At 37.8% G+C, this 15,657-nt stretch overlaps 1 protein-coding gene across 1 annotated transcript in view; it reads left to right on the top strand.

The window, feature by feature from the left end:
- LOC309453100 (putative N-acetylated-alpha-linked acidic dipeptidase) overlaps positions 1-15,657 on the top strand; it is a 30,352-nt gene that overhangs the window by 3,885 nt on the left and 10,810 nt on the right. Inside the window, exons 3-10 of the mRNA XM_082076282.1 lie at positions 537-723; positions 1,511-1,612; positions 6,190-6,315; positions 8,228-8,414; positions 10,060-10,153; positions 12,159-12,257; positions 13,785-13,870; positions 14,869-14,988. Of these exons, the coding sequence (XP_081932408.1) occupies positions 537-723; positions 1,511-1,612; positions 6,190-6,315; positions 8,228-8,414; positions 10,060-10,153; positions 12,159-12,257; positions 13,785-13,870; positions 14,869-14,988 (1,001 nt within the window). The remainder of the gene's footprint in view (positions 1-536; positions 724-1,510; positions 1,613-6,189; positions 6,316-8,227; positions 8,415-10,059; positions 10,154-12,158; positions 12,258-13,784; positions 13,871-14,868; positions 14,989-15,657) is intronic.

The following is a 15,657-nucleotide window of genomic DNA, read 5'->3' as shown; positions in this document are numbered from 1 at the left end:
CCTTGTTTAAGCCACTGTGAACTCTTTTATTTGCCAATGAGACACACTCAGAGTGTTTGTGCCAAAATTAATTAAAATAGGGGAATCCAAGGAGAATATCCAGTTATTTAAAAGTAGGGATCAGACTAACTATGCACATTTCTAAATCAAATATGCAAATATTATTATACTCAGTTCTTTCATCACTTCACAAGAAAGGTCAGTCTTATTATGCATAGGAGTGATTGGCCTAAGGTCATCCAGAAGACAAGGAATAAAGCAAGGACAAGACCTCACAGCTGATGTCATCATGCCATTCTTGCTAAGCTACACTGTGACGAATATACAAACACCTGTGATAGCTCAGGACAGAATGAAACCTGTAACCTCAGCTTATGTACAAGACAGGCAAAAGCAGAGATACAGAGGAGTCTGGGTCCTTATTTAGCCTGGGTACATCTGGTCATCTTAAGGGGGTTTATTTCTAGCTTGACTAAGAGGAGTTTTGATTATGAGCTGCAATGCCTGATCCTGACTTGTTGCTTCTCTTTCTCTAGCAATTTTACACGGCTTCCTCACCTAGCAGGAACAAAAGAGAATCTCCATCTGGCACAGCAAGTCCAAGCTGAGTGGAAGGAGTTTGGTTTGGATTCTGTTCAGTTGGTTCATTACGATGTCTTGCTCTCTTACCCTGATGACACTAAGCCCAACTACATCTCAATAATTGATGACCATGGAAATGAGGTACAGAAAACAACAGTTTTTGCAAACAGGGAACAACATCACTTTCATCCACTCGGGAAGATGGGAAGGGAAAGCTGTCCTCTGTTAGTGGTGTTGGGCCTGATCCAAAGCTCACGGGAATGAGGGGTTCCAGTTTGCTTTTATATTTTGTATCTTCTTAATGTATGTGCTAGGAATACTAACAATTACCCTAATTCATACAGCATACTGACATATATGGATTAAAGAAGAATTATATAAGCGAATTACTTTATGTAATTCAATTGTTTTAAAATTGTTCTGTTATTTAAAAAAAGGAAGTAACTATGGTCAGCATCATTATTTGCATTAATTTATTATGCAGTATTGGTAATTGTGCTAAATTCAGTTTCCTGAGGATTAGAGTTTAGGCCTTGAGATGTACTGTCAGAAGTAACATCAGTTCATTACAGAGTAGCTCTGGGGTTAACAGAAGCTCCAGGGATGAGCAGAATGCAAGTGTTATTTACTTTTATGATCTAACCTGCTCATACCTGCTGTACTTGAGACCACCTTAAGGGACCCAGTGTTCATTTAAGCAGGATTCTGTGTGAAGAGTGGAGATGGGATCTGCAAGATCACATATTGAACCTGTATACTGAAAGGGATGCCCAGTGCTAACTGAAGTTTTGGCCACTCCACATATAGAGTTCTAAAACTAAAGTCCTTTAAACTGCAAATATAATACATGTGAAATGTGCCTGACTACAGTAATTCTTTTCCATTTTGCTTGGTTTACTTATTTGTTTTTCTTCTTCTTTCCCACTAGATTTTCAACACATCATTGTCTGAGCCTTCTCCTCCTGGATATGAAGCTGTTAGAGCTGTGGTGCCACCTTACAGTGCATTTTCAGCCCAAGGAATGCCTGAGGTAACAGAGCAGAATAATAAAAGAAATAGAAGTAGAAAAAGAAGCAGCAATAGATCAAGAAATAGAAATGGAAAGAAATGGAAAAGTATGGGATACTGTTGCATAGTGTAGAATAGCATAGGATAGCATAGAATGGTAAAGAAGAAAATTAAATTCCTGGGTCGTAGGCTTTATTTGTTCAAAACCTGACATCACCAGTAGGAAACAAGTCCTAGCTCCAATGTCCTTGGTAGATTTGCAGTGGAACAATGTTCAAATTGAGCAGTCATACATATATGTTCAATTTTTTTTCTAATTTGAGTCAGAATTGGATTTTATTTTTACCTTTTCCTTTGAAATTGTTGAAATAAATCTTTACTGTTGTCAGCTGCTATAACCTTCTCCAGATATTTTTGTGACTATGCACCATTGTTTCCCATCTTGGTGAACAAATAAGACTGTTATATTTATGTAGCCAGATGAACAATGTAATTTTCAAAATGCTGCTTCTCCAAGGCTCACACTGACAGGTATAACTGCATAGGGTATAGTCTGCTTGGAAATGGCTTTTGCTAGCATTTCAAGCTGGCAGTAGATGTTGCTGTGGTCTGAGCTTAACACTAATCCTTTCTGTCTTCTTGTACAAATGGTATCAGCTGACAGGCTTTCTTTCATGAAGCTGAACTGTGTAACAGGAATTTTCATTCCTATGATTATTAGTGGTTTCAATTAAGAATTTGTGAGATTAGAATTTTTTGTTGTTTTTCTCAGTATCTTTCCTGTCTATACCTAGAATAATGTAGGTTAGCAGGGCCCTCTGGAGGTCGTCTGGTCCAATCTCTGCTTTAAAGTTGGATCTGACTTTGAAATCTGCTAACAATGCTTTTAGTCACACAGCCCAGTATTAGTCATGTGCTTTCTGAAGTTTGTTAATAAGCTGTGCAAGTCTAGAAGACAAAAGGTATCCTGTATTCATTTGCCTCAGATACTCAAAGGACGCTGGAGAACCAGGCAGTTAGTCTGTACCCTAGGATACGGCAGCTTAGAGTGTTTCAAGAGTTGCAGTGGGAATTTTGAAACATGTAAGGTAAAATTAATGGATTCTGACTTTGTATCATAACATAATATGCCCAAAGAAATATAGAATAACTTCACCACTTTATTTGGATTCTGCAAAGCTACAGTAAGTGATGGGATATGGGAAATGATTAAAAACAAGTTTTAAAAGTCGTAGGTTCCTTCTTTAGAAAATTATTTTATTTTAATGAAATGTAAGAACATTGTTTCTGAAGAAAAATGAAGACAGCTTGTCTTTTCAAAATATGATGCTTCTGTTCACCTTAGTACATAATACATTGACAAAAGCTCCAGCGCTGTTAGAAGTAACATTCGCCAGTGAGCAGTTGTCTGCACCTGTACTGCAAACAGGGAGCATGTCTATAGCTCAGCAATGGGAATACTCAGTGAGTTCACAGCGCTTCTGAGTTCCCCCAGGCCTATTCATGTACTTTATGTTAAAAGCTGTTCTATTAAAAATCAGAACTAAACTGTGGAGAGAGATATTTGGAATTTGCCAAGTACAATCATCAGTCATAGGTTCTCTTTCTGCTCATTGATTTTGCGAACAATTCCTGCATAAAGCTTCACGTTCAATGAAGGGAGAAAGCTGTAAAGTACCTGCATCTCAAGGGTAACTGTAGTCTCAACGAGTCGGCCACCTTCCTGAAAAGTGGGAGAAACGGATCAAAAGTTCTTTATACTGAGAGACCCCAAGAATGCAGCTCTCATGTTTTCTGGGTGAGTGCTCTGATCAGGGAGTTGTGGAAATATAGTTTGGTGCTGCTAGCACTATTACTTTTTCCTGCAGCTGCTCTTTAGAAATAAATGGCAGTGACTGTCTTTTGAAGATTAAGTTCTGTCAGAGTGGGATAGTAGCTACTTGCCTGCTAGAGTGAGACCCTGCAGAGATTTAAAGAAGTTTCCACTCATTTCAGCTTCTCAGTAGAAGGAAGAGGGAATATATCCTCATCTTTCACAGAGATTGTCAGAAAATGTATGTTTCTTCTGTGTGGTGTATTTTAAATAAATCCCAATAAAAAGATGAAAAACTTTAAGCTTTGAGCAGAAAGTTCTTTTAACTGTAATACTTAGAAGAACGCAAAGTAGTGGAATCATATTCTGTCAGACAGTAATAATAGTTTGGAACATTAACATCATAGATAATGACAAAATTCTGCTCTTCCCTTTTTTTTAAGTGACTGAAACAGTATTCCTATCCAGTTTATGATGGTCATAAGTAAGAGGTGTCCCTGAGATCTCTAACCACACTAGAAGAGCCCAGAGAAGACATTTTATGGGTCCACACTACTTTCTCAAAGCTTGTATTTTGTAATAGTTCTATAAACATGAGGGATTTCCTCACATCACTAGGAAATTGTGATACAAAACTGTCACAATGTTCTGGTAAGAAATTTTTTGCATTGATGTAGCTCTTAGTCCTGCTAATGAGAGTTAAAGATGAAGAATTTTCAGAGATGTTAAAAGAATTAAGTTAAGGAAGCCTGATCTACTATGCAATATATCGAATATTGCCACAAGCTTCAAATAAGTACCTTTTAATGTAGTTTCAGAAATCTAGAGATTGAATAAATATGAATTATTCTGCAACGCCAGGAAAAATGCTATGAATACAGTTTATATGCTTTATATCAGATACAGTTATGAGAGCTTCTAAAGATCAGAAATGTTCTTTTTATGATGCAATCTACTTAATCAAAGTGTAAATGGGTTTTCATCATAAAATGTTACTCTCATGTTGGCTTGTTTTGCACTTCAATGTACAAAAAGGGCCCTGAATGTGAGAACCCAGCAGGTTGGTATAAATTGTAATAATTACAGCTCTGCAATGATGTAAGCCAAACTATTGAAATCAACATGCTTGTATTTGTCATGAAAATATAATAGCCTACAAATGTAGCTATTCTGTACAACGTATTCTAAAGAAATTATGTTAAAATGGAGGACCACATTTCCCTTTTGCTCAATCTAAATAGAGAAGAAAAACTGTCTTAACTTCAGCAGAGTTACATTTTTCTGAGAGTGAAACTACTCCATAAATTCAGAAAAGCCTCCCCAAGAATAATCCTTGTGGTTTTGAATTATTCTCCTCTGAACAGAGAGGACCAGAATCTTACCAGCTGTGAAACTCTTTACCTTATTTAAATGCAGTCCCATTTATTTCATGAATTTATCCTAAGTTCATTTCATATAATTTAAGCAGAAATTGCAACTTGAGCAGATTACTGATGAAACTATTACAGTCAAAATGCCTGTATCACAGTCTTATCAGGAGATGCTGCATGGTGTTAATATGAGACCATCTGAATGTCTAGTCAGCAATTTTAGTCAGTACAAGGGATTTAAGCTTACACCTTTTTGAAATTAAATTGAAAATCTCTCTGAAGGTGTCTGGTAATATGGAGAAATGCAGTAAAGCAGAGTTTCCTGTCACCCAGTTTCAGTTGTTTGAGCTTGTAGACACCTTCCCTAAACCAGTCTTGGCAGCTTTTTAGAGGGATTTCCTCTACAACAGTCTTTGAGCTATAATCCTTGAGAGGTAAATCCAGAGGGCAATTTATTCCTTCCTAAAATAGGTGTTCAAAACAGATTTGGAGTGAAGTCTTCTGGAAAGAGTGAGTTCCTGTAGAACTTACCAGCTCTTCACTGGCTAGGGAGTGTAATATAGGACCTTTGTAGACAATGCCAACAACTTTTAGGTAGCTGACATTAAGGAAGATGAATCATGCACCAAGTATTGAACAACATTGTTGAACCACAATCATGAAGAGTACTTTATTCATGTGCAAGGTGTATTTATTTTGACAGTCCAGCACCTGCAGCTTCTGTTGTATTGACTGACAACTGAGTCCTTAGAATTTAATAGGATATTGACATCATTCAGTCTACTGCATAAAATACAATTGATGGAAAGGCAGGAAGATGTGCCAGGGGAGGTTTAGGTCAGATATTAGCAAAAGGTTCTTCACCCAGAGGGTCTTGCAGAACTGGAACAGGTTCCCCAGGGAGGTGTCACAGCCCCAAGCCTGACAGTGTTCAAGAAGAGACTGGACAACACCCTCAGACACACGATGTGAACTGCGGGGTTGTCCTGTCCAGGGACAGGAATTGGACTCAATGATCCTTGTGGGTCCCTTCCAACTCAGGACGTTCTTTGGTTCTGTGATATTTACTGTGATGTCTGGGTCCAAAATACCTCCAGCTGTCCAAGACTGACTACAGCTTAAACAGACTATGAGTAGAAGTAAGTGACATACTCTGAGCACTTAACTCTAAATTTCTGTTTCAGAAGACATATCTTAACATTCTCCATTGAGATCACAGTGTGTCAACTTTGGATGATAGGAGTATAAATTCATTAGAAATTGCTTACCTAACTAATTGTCTCATGATCAAAGAAGAATTAATACCAGAGCCATCCCTGGAGCTCATTGTTTTCTGTTTATTTTCTTACTACATCACATCCTCCTTTTGACATGCTCATTGACATTATCGTTTGAAATTCTGCTTCTTTCTATTAGGGTGAGTTAGTGTACGTGAATTATGGCCGCACCGAGGACTTCTTTAAGCTAGAACGTGAAATGGGAATTAACTGTTCAGGAAAGATTGTTATTGCCAGATATGGGAAGATCTTCAGAGGAAATAAGGTAATGCTTCTATATCGAAATGTTACTTGTGCTGTCCTTCACTTTATTTCAAGAGACTGAAACACTTATGTAAAGTATTCTGAAGATTTTAGTGTAGCTGAGTTTTCATAGAGCTGTGTTCAAATATGATTCTTTAGTGGAAGATATAAAATATATATTTGACATTTTTGTAATATATCTATAGGATAAAAGTAAATAATTTGGAAAATGTTATGTGTTTTTATATTCATCTGCATGCTGTATAGTGCTCCAAAATATTACTGACATTCTTGGGTCATATATTCTAACTGAACTAGACTGTTCTTCATGATTGGGGCAGCTGTTCTTTAAGATGCCTATATCGTGTTTCTAAAGGTGTCTGTATGCTAGGCAGAGACAATAATTATATGGAGGTTATTCTAAATTCTGTATTTGTTTATTCAGTGTCCCTATCACATAAATATTTTTTAAACTACAGTTTTCTTCAGATTTTCATGGCCTGACAGGTAAGGACATATTCATGTGCATATTTCAGGCATACGCTCAAGTTATTTGCTCAATAGGGATGTAAGAAGAAAGTCTATTTAAAGTGTGTTTGGCTGTTGTACAAAAATTAGTTTGACCCTAATTTGGGCAGGACTGTAATTTGTATTTCTCAGTTACCTAAGGGTATCAAACACTGAATCTCCTTGCTGGAGTGCCAACTCTTATTCTACACTGTTGACTAATATTCTGTGAGCTTATAAGTGGGTAACTCACTGGTTTATGTACAAGCCATTTTCACCAGTGAAAAGTAACTCATATTCTGGGTCAGATAGTGTTTTCGCTAAATCGTTTACCACTCTTAAAGATACTATCTGAATGGAAAAGATTTAAAAATTGAAGAAAGTACTGCTGTCTATGAATCTTTTATTAAAATGAAATGCACAGACCTTGGAATTACTAATATCTAGAGGGGCAGTTGTCCTGTGATCTGGAAATTACGTGCCCTCATTGACACCAAGGGGTGATATGTTCATTCTTACAGTAGTATTTCTAATGATGTCTTATATACTGAAGAATTTGTTAGCCTGTATAATATCTTGAGAACTGTACTGCCGTTTTTCCACTTCCTAATGGTGTACAAGAATAGGATAGAGGTTAGAAGGCAAGTACTATGTTTCCTAAAAAAACCCCTGTGGTATTTCTGAATTAAAATACACAAATTTTAAACTGTTGGGGATTAGTTGTCACTCGGTCATTATACATCACTGTCATATCTAGTGGCAAAACAGATTGGGAAGTCAGAATGAATTTTCTCTCTTTCACTTTTTACCAAGCAATATTATACAATAATAAAGTCGCATGAGAACACTTTTAAATCAAAACAGCATGCAGGTCAGTCCTTCTGCCATAATAAGCCCAAGATACATACTCTTTGGAGTTACTCTTGTTCACAGCCAAAGACACTTTCAAGCTCTCCAATAATAATCTTTCTGTGTAGTCTGAACTCCGAGTATTGAGGAGATCACTTAGGTAAACAAGATAAATACATGACTAACTGAAAGATAAGGTTGAATCAATGTGATACAGTTTTTTCCATCTGTGATGTGTACGTTTCAATAGTCAGCTGATTGTATTGATCTGAACAACAGAATACAAACTCAGGTTCTATAGTAATACTGTGAAGGATGTTTTCTGTGTTACTGCAATTGTCTCCTAGCTAAAATTCAAAGCAACAACAAACCTCTTACTTTCATATAGAACCTGATATCTGCATGTATATTTGAAGGAAATATTATTATATGGGACAGTTACGGGCCCTTTACTTAGCCCAAGCTTGCAAAAGGCCCTGAGGAATAATTGCTGTAATTTATAATACTTTCTTTTGCCCCTTGAACTCTTGTTTCAAGCTGTAAAAGGACTGGATAGGGACTGGAAATGTGCTTTGCAGGTGAAGAATGCTGAATTGGCAGGTGCCAAGGGAGTTATTCTGTACTCTGACCCTGCTGACTACTGCGCCCCAGGGGTAGGTGCTTACCCAGATGGCTGGAACCTTCCAGGCGGAGGAGCCCAGCGTGGGAATGTGTTAAACCTGAATGGGGCTGGGGACCCTCTGACACCAGGTTATCCTGCGAAAGGTGAGTGACACTAGAGAAGTCATGCTAGGAGTGTCTGGTTTCAGGAAAGGAGGAGAAGGTCATGGAGGTGTTCTTTCCCTTGGAATAAAACACATTTTTTCTTGGTCTTTCTCTTGCTGAAAAGAGGCAGCTTTGGCCTTCACATCAGTAGGCTACTTCTGCAAATAGTGCGTGAGAAACAGTGAGGGAACGTTAAGGGAGCCACACAGTATGTCTGTGCTTAACTTCACAGACATACCCAAGTTAGCCCAGAGATCACGACACAAACATTTGACAGCTGAAACCCAAGTCATTTCTTTCTGCTTCTCATCAGTAAGTCAGCAAGGAGCCAGCCTGCACAGCTCTCAGATTTCTTTGCTTTTGCACTTCTCCTTTCTGCAGAATTTTGTAGAATCATAGAAGAGTTTGGGTTGGAGAGGACCTTTAAAGGTCGTCTAGTCCAACCTGCCTGGTAATGAGCAGGGACATCTTCAACTACATCTGGTTGCTCAGAGCTCTGTCCAACCTGACCTTGAGTGTTTCCAGGGGTGAAGCATCTATCACCTTTCTGTGCATCCCATGCCAGTGTTTCACCACCCTCATAATAAAAAAATTGGACCGCTTTCCCTCCACAAAAGCCCCTACTGGCAATGCTGACATCTTTCATTCTGGGCCTCATGTCACCTGGCTGCAGCTGAAGCTCCTGAGAAGGTGACCAGTCCCCACTGGTTCATCACCTTCACTTCATGCTTTCTCAACTGCTTATTTGAGTTCTACCTAAGCTGTTTCATTTAACTGGACTGCATTAAGAACCACTCAAGCCAGCACTTGAGCCAGCATATCTGAGAGAGGCTGTCACCTCAAGAAGAGCAGTCCCTCAGTGATGGGGAACGCTGCCTTTAGCCAGCACAACTTGCACTGGAAGAGGACACATGTTCACAATGGCAGATAGCAGGAGCTGACCATGAGGGAGATTTCTGGTTCCTCACGCTAAATTCAGTGATCTCATAGATGGATCCCTGTCTGCTTCACTCAACAAGGGTCCTGTGAATGTTGTATTAAGGAGGAAACTATCTTTTTCCATACCTGTTGGCTTACAAACATCAAATTTTGTCAAGATTGTGAAAATTAAGTTTCTCATTTGTAAAAAAAAAAAAAAACCAATTCATATTTGGCCTCTGTCAGAACAAAACCTAGACTTAATTTTGTTCACAAAAACAGCAATATGGAATATTCAGTAGCCCAATATGTAAGATTTTATCTGCATCTTTTATCAACTGGCAAATTTTTTTTGTTCCCAGCTGAATATTCCAAACATCAAACTACAGGCTTCCTCTTTGCTCTTGTTCTTTCTGTGGCTCAGTGTGAAGTTTTTTTCACATGGAAATAAATATTTCTACCTAAAAGCATTTCAATGCAAAAAAAAGCACAAATAATTTAAAAATTCCAGCCACTTCTAAATGCCTGACTGCAGACACTATGGGAGAATCTTTGTCTGTGACTCTCTGAAAATGTGTTGATAAAGAATGAAATCACTGAAGAAATGCCAGCATGACTTCTAGGTAACTGAAATTATTATCCCTGACTCTGGCGTTAGGGCTGTGCTGTGAACTGTACAGATTCTTTCTGAGAGTTGTAAATGTGAACATATCTCTTTTGCTTTCAGAATACACCTACCGATTAGACAAAGGCAGTGGTGTAGGTCTCCCAAAAATTCCAGTTCATCCCATTGGCTATCATGATGCTGAGTCTTTACTGCGGTGAGTGTATGGGAGACATGAGGAATTTTAAGCAGACTGTGTTTTGAAAGTTATGAGAGTATTTGAAAAGAAAGGGTAAAGACTTTTGCACTGTGCTTTTCCTATAGCTGTTGAAATAGTGTATGTTTGTTTGTCATTGGGTTCTCTGTAGGAGGTAAACATGTTGTCTGTTGTACATATCAGACACGTATAGAGTGTTCTTGAAAGGATAATTTGTAGTATATTATGATCAGTTGAGTATCCTGAAGTTATAAAGTGCTTCTCAGTTCAAATAAAGGGAAAAGTTTTTCAGGATGGCATGGTACCATTCTTGTGGAAAAGACCACAAATGAAGGCACTCATTTGTCCACGGTAATACTTGCCATGCGTGTTTGATGGGACAGTATCTGTATTGTCTTCTGTTAAAGGAAGGCGTGTGCTTTCTCTCGTCAGGTGTATTATGTTGCATAAATAATAAATTATGCTAGTGAACTAATATAAGGACACTGGGGAAACTCTGGACTGGTTTAGGGGGTATAGTAGACATCTGTGTGTAAGTAAGGGTGCTTACTAAACATGCGAGTGATGTGAAGACAGGCTGGCAGCTTACCAAAGGACAGCATTAATATGCAGAATTATCTTAACAAACCAAATAAGTTATCTGAAAAAGCTAATGTGATTGAGTTGCCAAGTGTATCACTCCCCTAAAAATGTAGCAGTTATCATCTGTATCAACTGCTGAGATACAGAGCAGGAAATAACAGTGTTGGCAACAGTACCGGGGATAAGTGTTTAGGACAAGAAGTGAACATAATCTTCAGTGTGTATTTGTATGGAATTTTACATCCAAATTATATGAACAATTATTCAGCTCTGTATGGTGCTTCTGTGGGAATACTGAGTCCCTGAAAAATAGAACTATCTTGGTTCTCTATGCAGGTTTTGTCTGAAGCATTGAGGCTATTTATTTTTATACGAGGCAGAATTTTACTGTCTTTGCTGTCTTTGCATACCTTATGTTCATCAACACTGTTCTAGTGTTTTTCCTATTTCCTCCCAGACTTTTATGGACTAATAAGTCTTCAAACTGTATTTTTGGTAACACTTTATGGCCATCACTGTTCTGAGGATAACTGCTCATGAGGATAAAGTTATAGGTTAAAATAACTCTTTTTTCCACTGCCAACTAGTAGTGGTATAGCAGATTAATATGTATTAATATGGTGTAGCTAGATATTTCTCTTCAATAAATTGTAAGTAATTCTAGAACTTGGTTTTAATAATCATTAATGAAATTTAGTCCTCTAAAAATACCAGGGCCTTGTTTTTAGTTTTGTCTTGAGAAGTCATAATTTCTAGTTATTCCTTCTATCATATTTTTATATAAAAATATACCAAGGACTATAAATCCTTTAAAATAGGTGAATAATGAGGGGTGATTGTGATCCACTAAATACTGCATTTCCAGTTGTGTTAACTGAGAAAAAACATCTCACCTTTGACAGTGGAACAAGAAAAGGTGACTTGGATTAGTCATGTTTCTCCAGCTTTAGACACTTTTGAAACACATCAGCTCTGTCTATGCTACCAGATAAAACAGTATCTAGGGACAGACACTGGAAGACAACAGCCTGTGCTGATAAACTGTTAGAATGGTCCAAGTTATTCTCCACTAATTCAAATGCAAATGTAGTTCAAGGCAGTAGAATGTTCCAGGGACTATTTACAAGAAGCAGTTTGTAAACAAAACCTTTGGAGGCCAACACTGTTTTCCAGGATAGCTTCAGGCCATTCCAAGCTGATCTCAATGCCCAGGACTATTCCTCTTTGTTAGTTTACTAGTGTTAACGTAGAACAAAAGATAGATTATTCTTCTGTAGAAGTTTGTAGTATAAATTGTCTAAGACTATCACTGTGGTCTGTGTGTGATGGGACCTAACAGAGTGTGGTTCCTGGTTCCTCATTTGTGTTTGGTGCTATTGTAAGATGTCTGTAACTAATAATGATAACTTTTTTTTTATTATAGTAATATGGGAGGATATGCACCACCGGATAGTAGCTGGAAAGGAAATTTGAATGTGTCCTACAACATTGGTCCTGGTTTCACAACAAGTTATTCTACAAGGTCAGTTTTGTTTCATAAGGAAAGCATGCTTGGGATCAGAGAAAAACAGGTGCAGCAATAGAATTTGACCAAAGGTAGAGTAGTTGGGGTTATCTGCAGCATTTCTTTGATTGTGACCATTTACTGGGCTGAAATGTGTCCAGTTCAAAGCTTCGCTAGATTTACATCTTGATTGGATGGATATGACTGAATTACTTTAGTTTCCAGCTAGTCTTGAACAACTTTAATTTGAAAAGCATCTAGCCTTTGACAGACTATTTGATGAGACTGATTATTTTTGAGAATTGAATTTGTGTGTTGTCTTTTTTACTTGTTGCTGTTTTTTGTTGTTTCAGATTTGTTTTAAACAGATTTAGTAATTATAATATAGGACCAAAGTCCAGGTCTTTCAATATTGACGGAGATATTGTACTGACTTCATGTGAACTGTTTGACCTTTTCCTTATGTTTAGTCATACCACATGAAAAATGCTTTCTGAAAAATACACAAGCAACCCTTGAGGATGAGTTGCTGCATCTCCATCTGTGTCGTAGATAAACAGGCAAAGTCTCTTGGTGCAACTCAGGTTGGCTGATTTTCTACTGCCTGAGGTGCTACATTAGTACTGACTGTGCTGGAGTCAGATCTGATTTGCGCCAACCTCTAGATGTTTAGAACTATTTACCTTTTTAACGCTTGTTATGGTTCAGCCTCAGCTGACAATCAAGCACCACACAGCTGCTTGCTCACTGCCGCCCCTCCAGTGGGACAGGGGAGAGATTCCAAAAAAAACCTCATGGGCTGAGCTGAGAACAGTTTAATAGGACAGCAAAGGAAAATAGAATAACAATGACAATAACAATGAGATATACAAAACAAGTGATGCACGATGAAATTGCTCACCAACCACTGACAGATGCCCAGCCCGCCCCTGAACAGCAATCCCCCCTGACCAACTTCCTCAAAGTTTATATGCTGATTGGGACTTCATATAGTTTGGGACATCCCTTTGGTCAGTTGGGATCAGTTGTCCTGGCTGTGTCCCCTCCCAGCTTCTTGTCACTCCCTAACTTCTCATTGTCAGGCCAGTATGAGAAGCTGAAAAGTCCTTGACTGCTTAGCAACAACTAAAATATCAGTGTTCTAAATCTAAAACACAACACTGTACCAGCTATTAGGTAGAAAGTGAACTCTATCCCAGCTGAAACCAGGACATTAGAGGGTTTTCATTTTTTTTTTTCACTATTCCAAATTTAAAAACTAGCTGCTAGCAGAAAATCTTTGAATTTGGAGTTCTAAGCCTGTTATCTGTATAAACCTGACATTAATAACAGTACAATACTCTCAAGGGCTAAATGCTGTTCTTAGTTGCACAAGTATAAATCCAGAAAAAAAAATGGACTGAAATCTTTTCAGATTTACTTTGGTTTAATGAAGGTCAAAATGCTTTCCTTACACTTTATATTATCGACTTCTGAAAGGTGTCAAGATGTTTTGCTATCTAATCTGGTGGATTTTCTCTTTGGATTTTCTTCCCAATACACTAGAAAGGTAAAAATGCACATTCACAGCCACAACGAAATCACAAGGATTTACAATGTGATTGGTACCATCAGAGGCACAGTGGAACCAGGTAAGGTTCTTTGTCTTCAGTGTAATGTGAGCATGCAGTGACCTCCACATGCACTTCATAGTTAGAAGGGGGAAATGAAGAGTATAGTTTTCTCTAAAATATTGCACTACTTGATCATTGGTGTTGAAATATTTATTGTACCAGCTTTCATATGGTTCAGGGTATGTCAGCACTTTCACTGTAAATGCTGATTTTCAAGGGGGAGTCATAACAAAGGCAGAAATATTTGTCTTCAGGCAAGTAATTTAGCAATTGAAAGAGTATTCTTAAGTGGATATTCTTCCCTACTAACATGGGAATGGATTTTTCATTCTATCTGAAGACATCATGTCCACCGCTATTGACTTTTTGTCTTTCTTACAGTCTCTTGTAACCAATGCAATCTTACAGTCTAAAAAAACAGATATGTAGACATCTCTAGGGTGATGATAACATCATTTATCTTGTAAGTGCAGCACTTCCCCGTTGCTTGAAGTATAACTGTTAACCATATTGTAGTAGCACAGAGATCTAGTCTGGCTTTGATCTTATTAATCACATAGCTGTCATGATTTGGACAACCCTTTTGATGATTGACTATATATATATTCAGAGAAATACTGCACACTTTAATGTTGTGAGTTGGCGTGCTGTACAAATATAATTAGTGGATCAGCTTTACCATGAAACATACTGTTGTAAAATATGAAAAGGTGCTTCTATCTTCAGAGGAATGCTGCAGTATTTCTAATAATAGAAATAACATTAGGGAATTTGAGAGGTTTTAATTCTTATATGATCAAGTTGTTGTGTTTGGCAAATTCTTTATCACTGTCTGAAAATACAGGAAAATATCTCTGGAGATTTAAAATGTCTTTCACATTTCTATCATGTATATTATAAACTATTAAGCTTTGTTGCCTGACATCTATGTGGAAAATGATAAATTACTTCCAATTAACATCCATATGTCAGGAAAAAAGTCTTTCTAAGTAAACTTCCATAATTCATTTATCCAGACAGATATGTCATCCTGGGAGGCCACCGTGACTCATGGGTGTTTGGTGGCATTGATCCTCAGAGTGGGGCAGCAGTGGTTCACGAGATTGTGAGAAGCTTTGGAAAACTGAAAAAGAAAGGTAGTGTGATGAAAGAAGAAAACACATCAAAGTCACTGCTCTCAGCAGTTCCTCTTGAGTTCTCTTGGATTTAAGCATATGCTTAATATTAGATATGTGTATCTCACTGTATCTCACTCTGCAGCACTTAATTTGTTCCAGTTACAACCTTGGTCTATGTGAAGTAGTTTTGCTCAAGACAAAGGACACCTAAAGGAAAACAAAACACAAAATGAGGGATACTGAAATAAATATGATGTCTAGACACAATTGCTTACTGTGTATTTGAGGCTAGTCAAATTGAATGTTTCAATGGTCCTATAAAATTGATATGGGGCAACATCGAGAACCTTCTCAGCACTTGACTGTAGTTTGGAGACAGACCCAAGAATAAGTAGAGCATGTCTGTGTAATGCAAAGAATGAGCTGTGCAAACATAGTAGGAGGTAATGGTTAAAAATACCTCATGCCTAGTTACATTAGAATAGGAGCAAATGTCAACTGCATGAAGTTTCAGCTGCTGTCAGAACAAATGCTGTCTCCCTGCGTGACATCCTGTGGATAGAACCTCTGACATAACTCAAATACTGTGCTAGAGGAGCTTGCTTTGCCTACCCATCGTACTGAAAAACTCATGACATTTAGTTTTCTTTCCATTCCCTCCCAGCTATTGGATAAGAGCAAACTGTC

This window comes from Streptopelia decaocto (assembly GCF_964273445.1).
Source record: "Streptopelia decaocto genome assembly, chromosome: 1".
Taxonomy (NCBI): domain Eukaryota; kingdom Metazoa; phylum Chordata; class Aves; order Columbiformes; family Columbidae; genus Streptopelia; species Streptopelia decaocto.
Note: the sequence above shows the minus strand (reverse complement) of the source record. Positions and strands in the feature narration are given on the sequence as shown.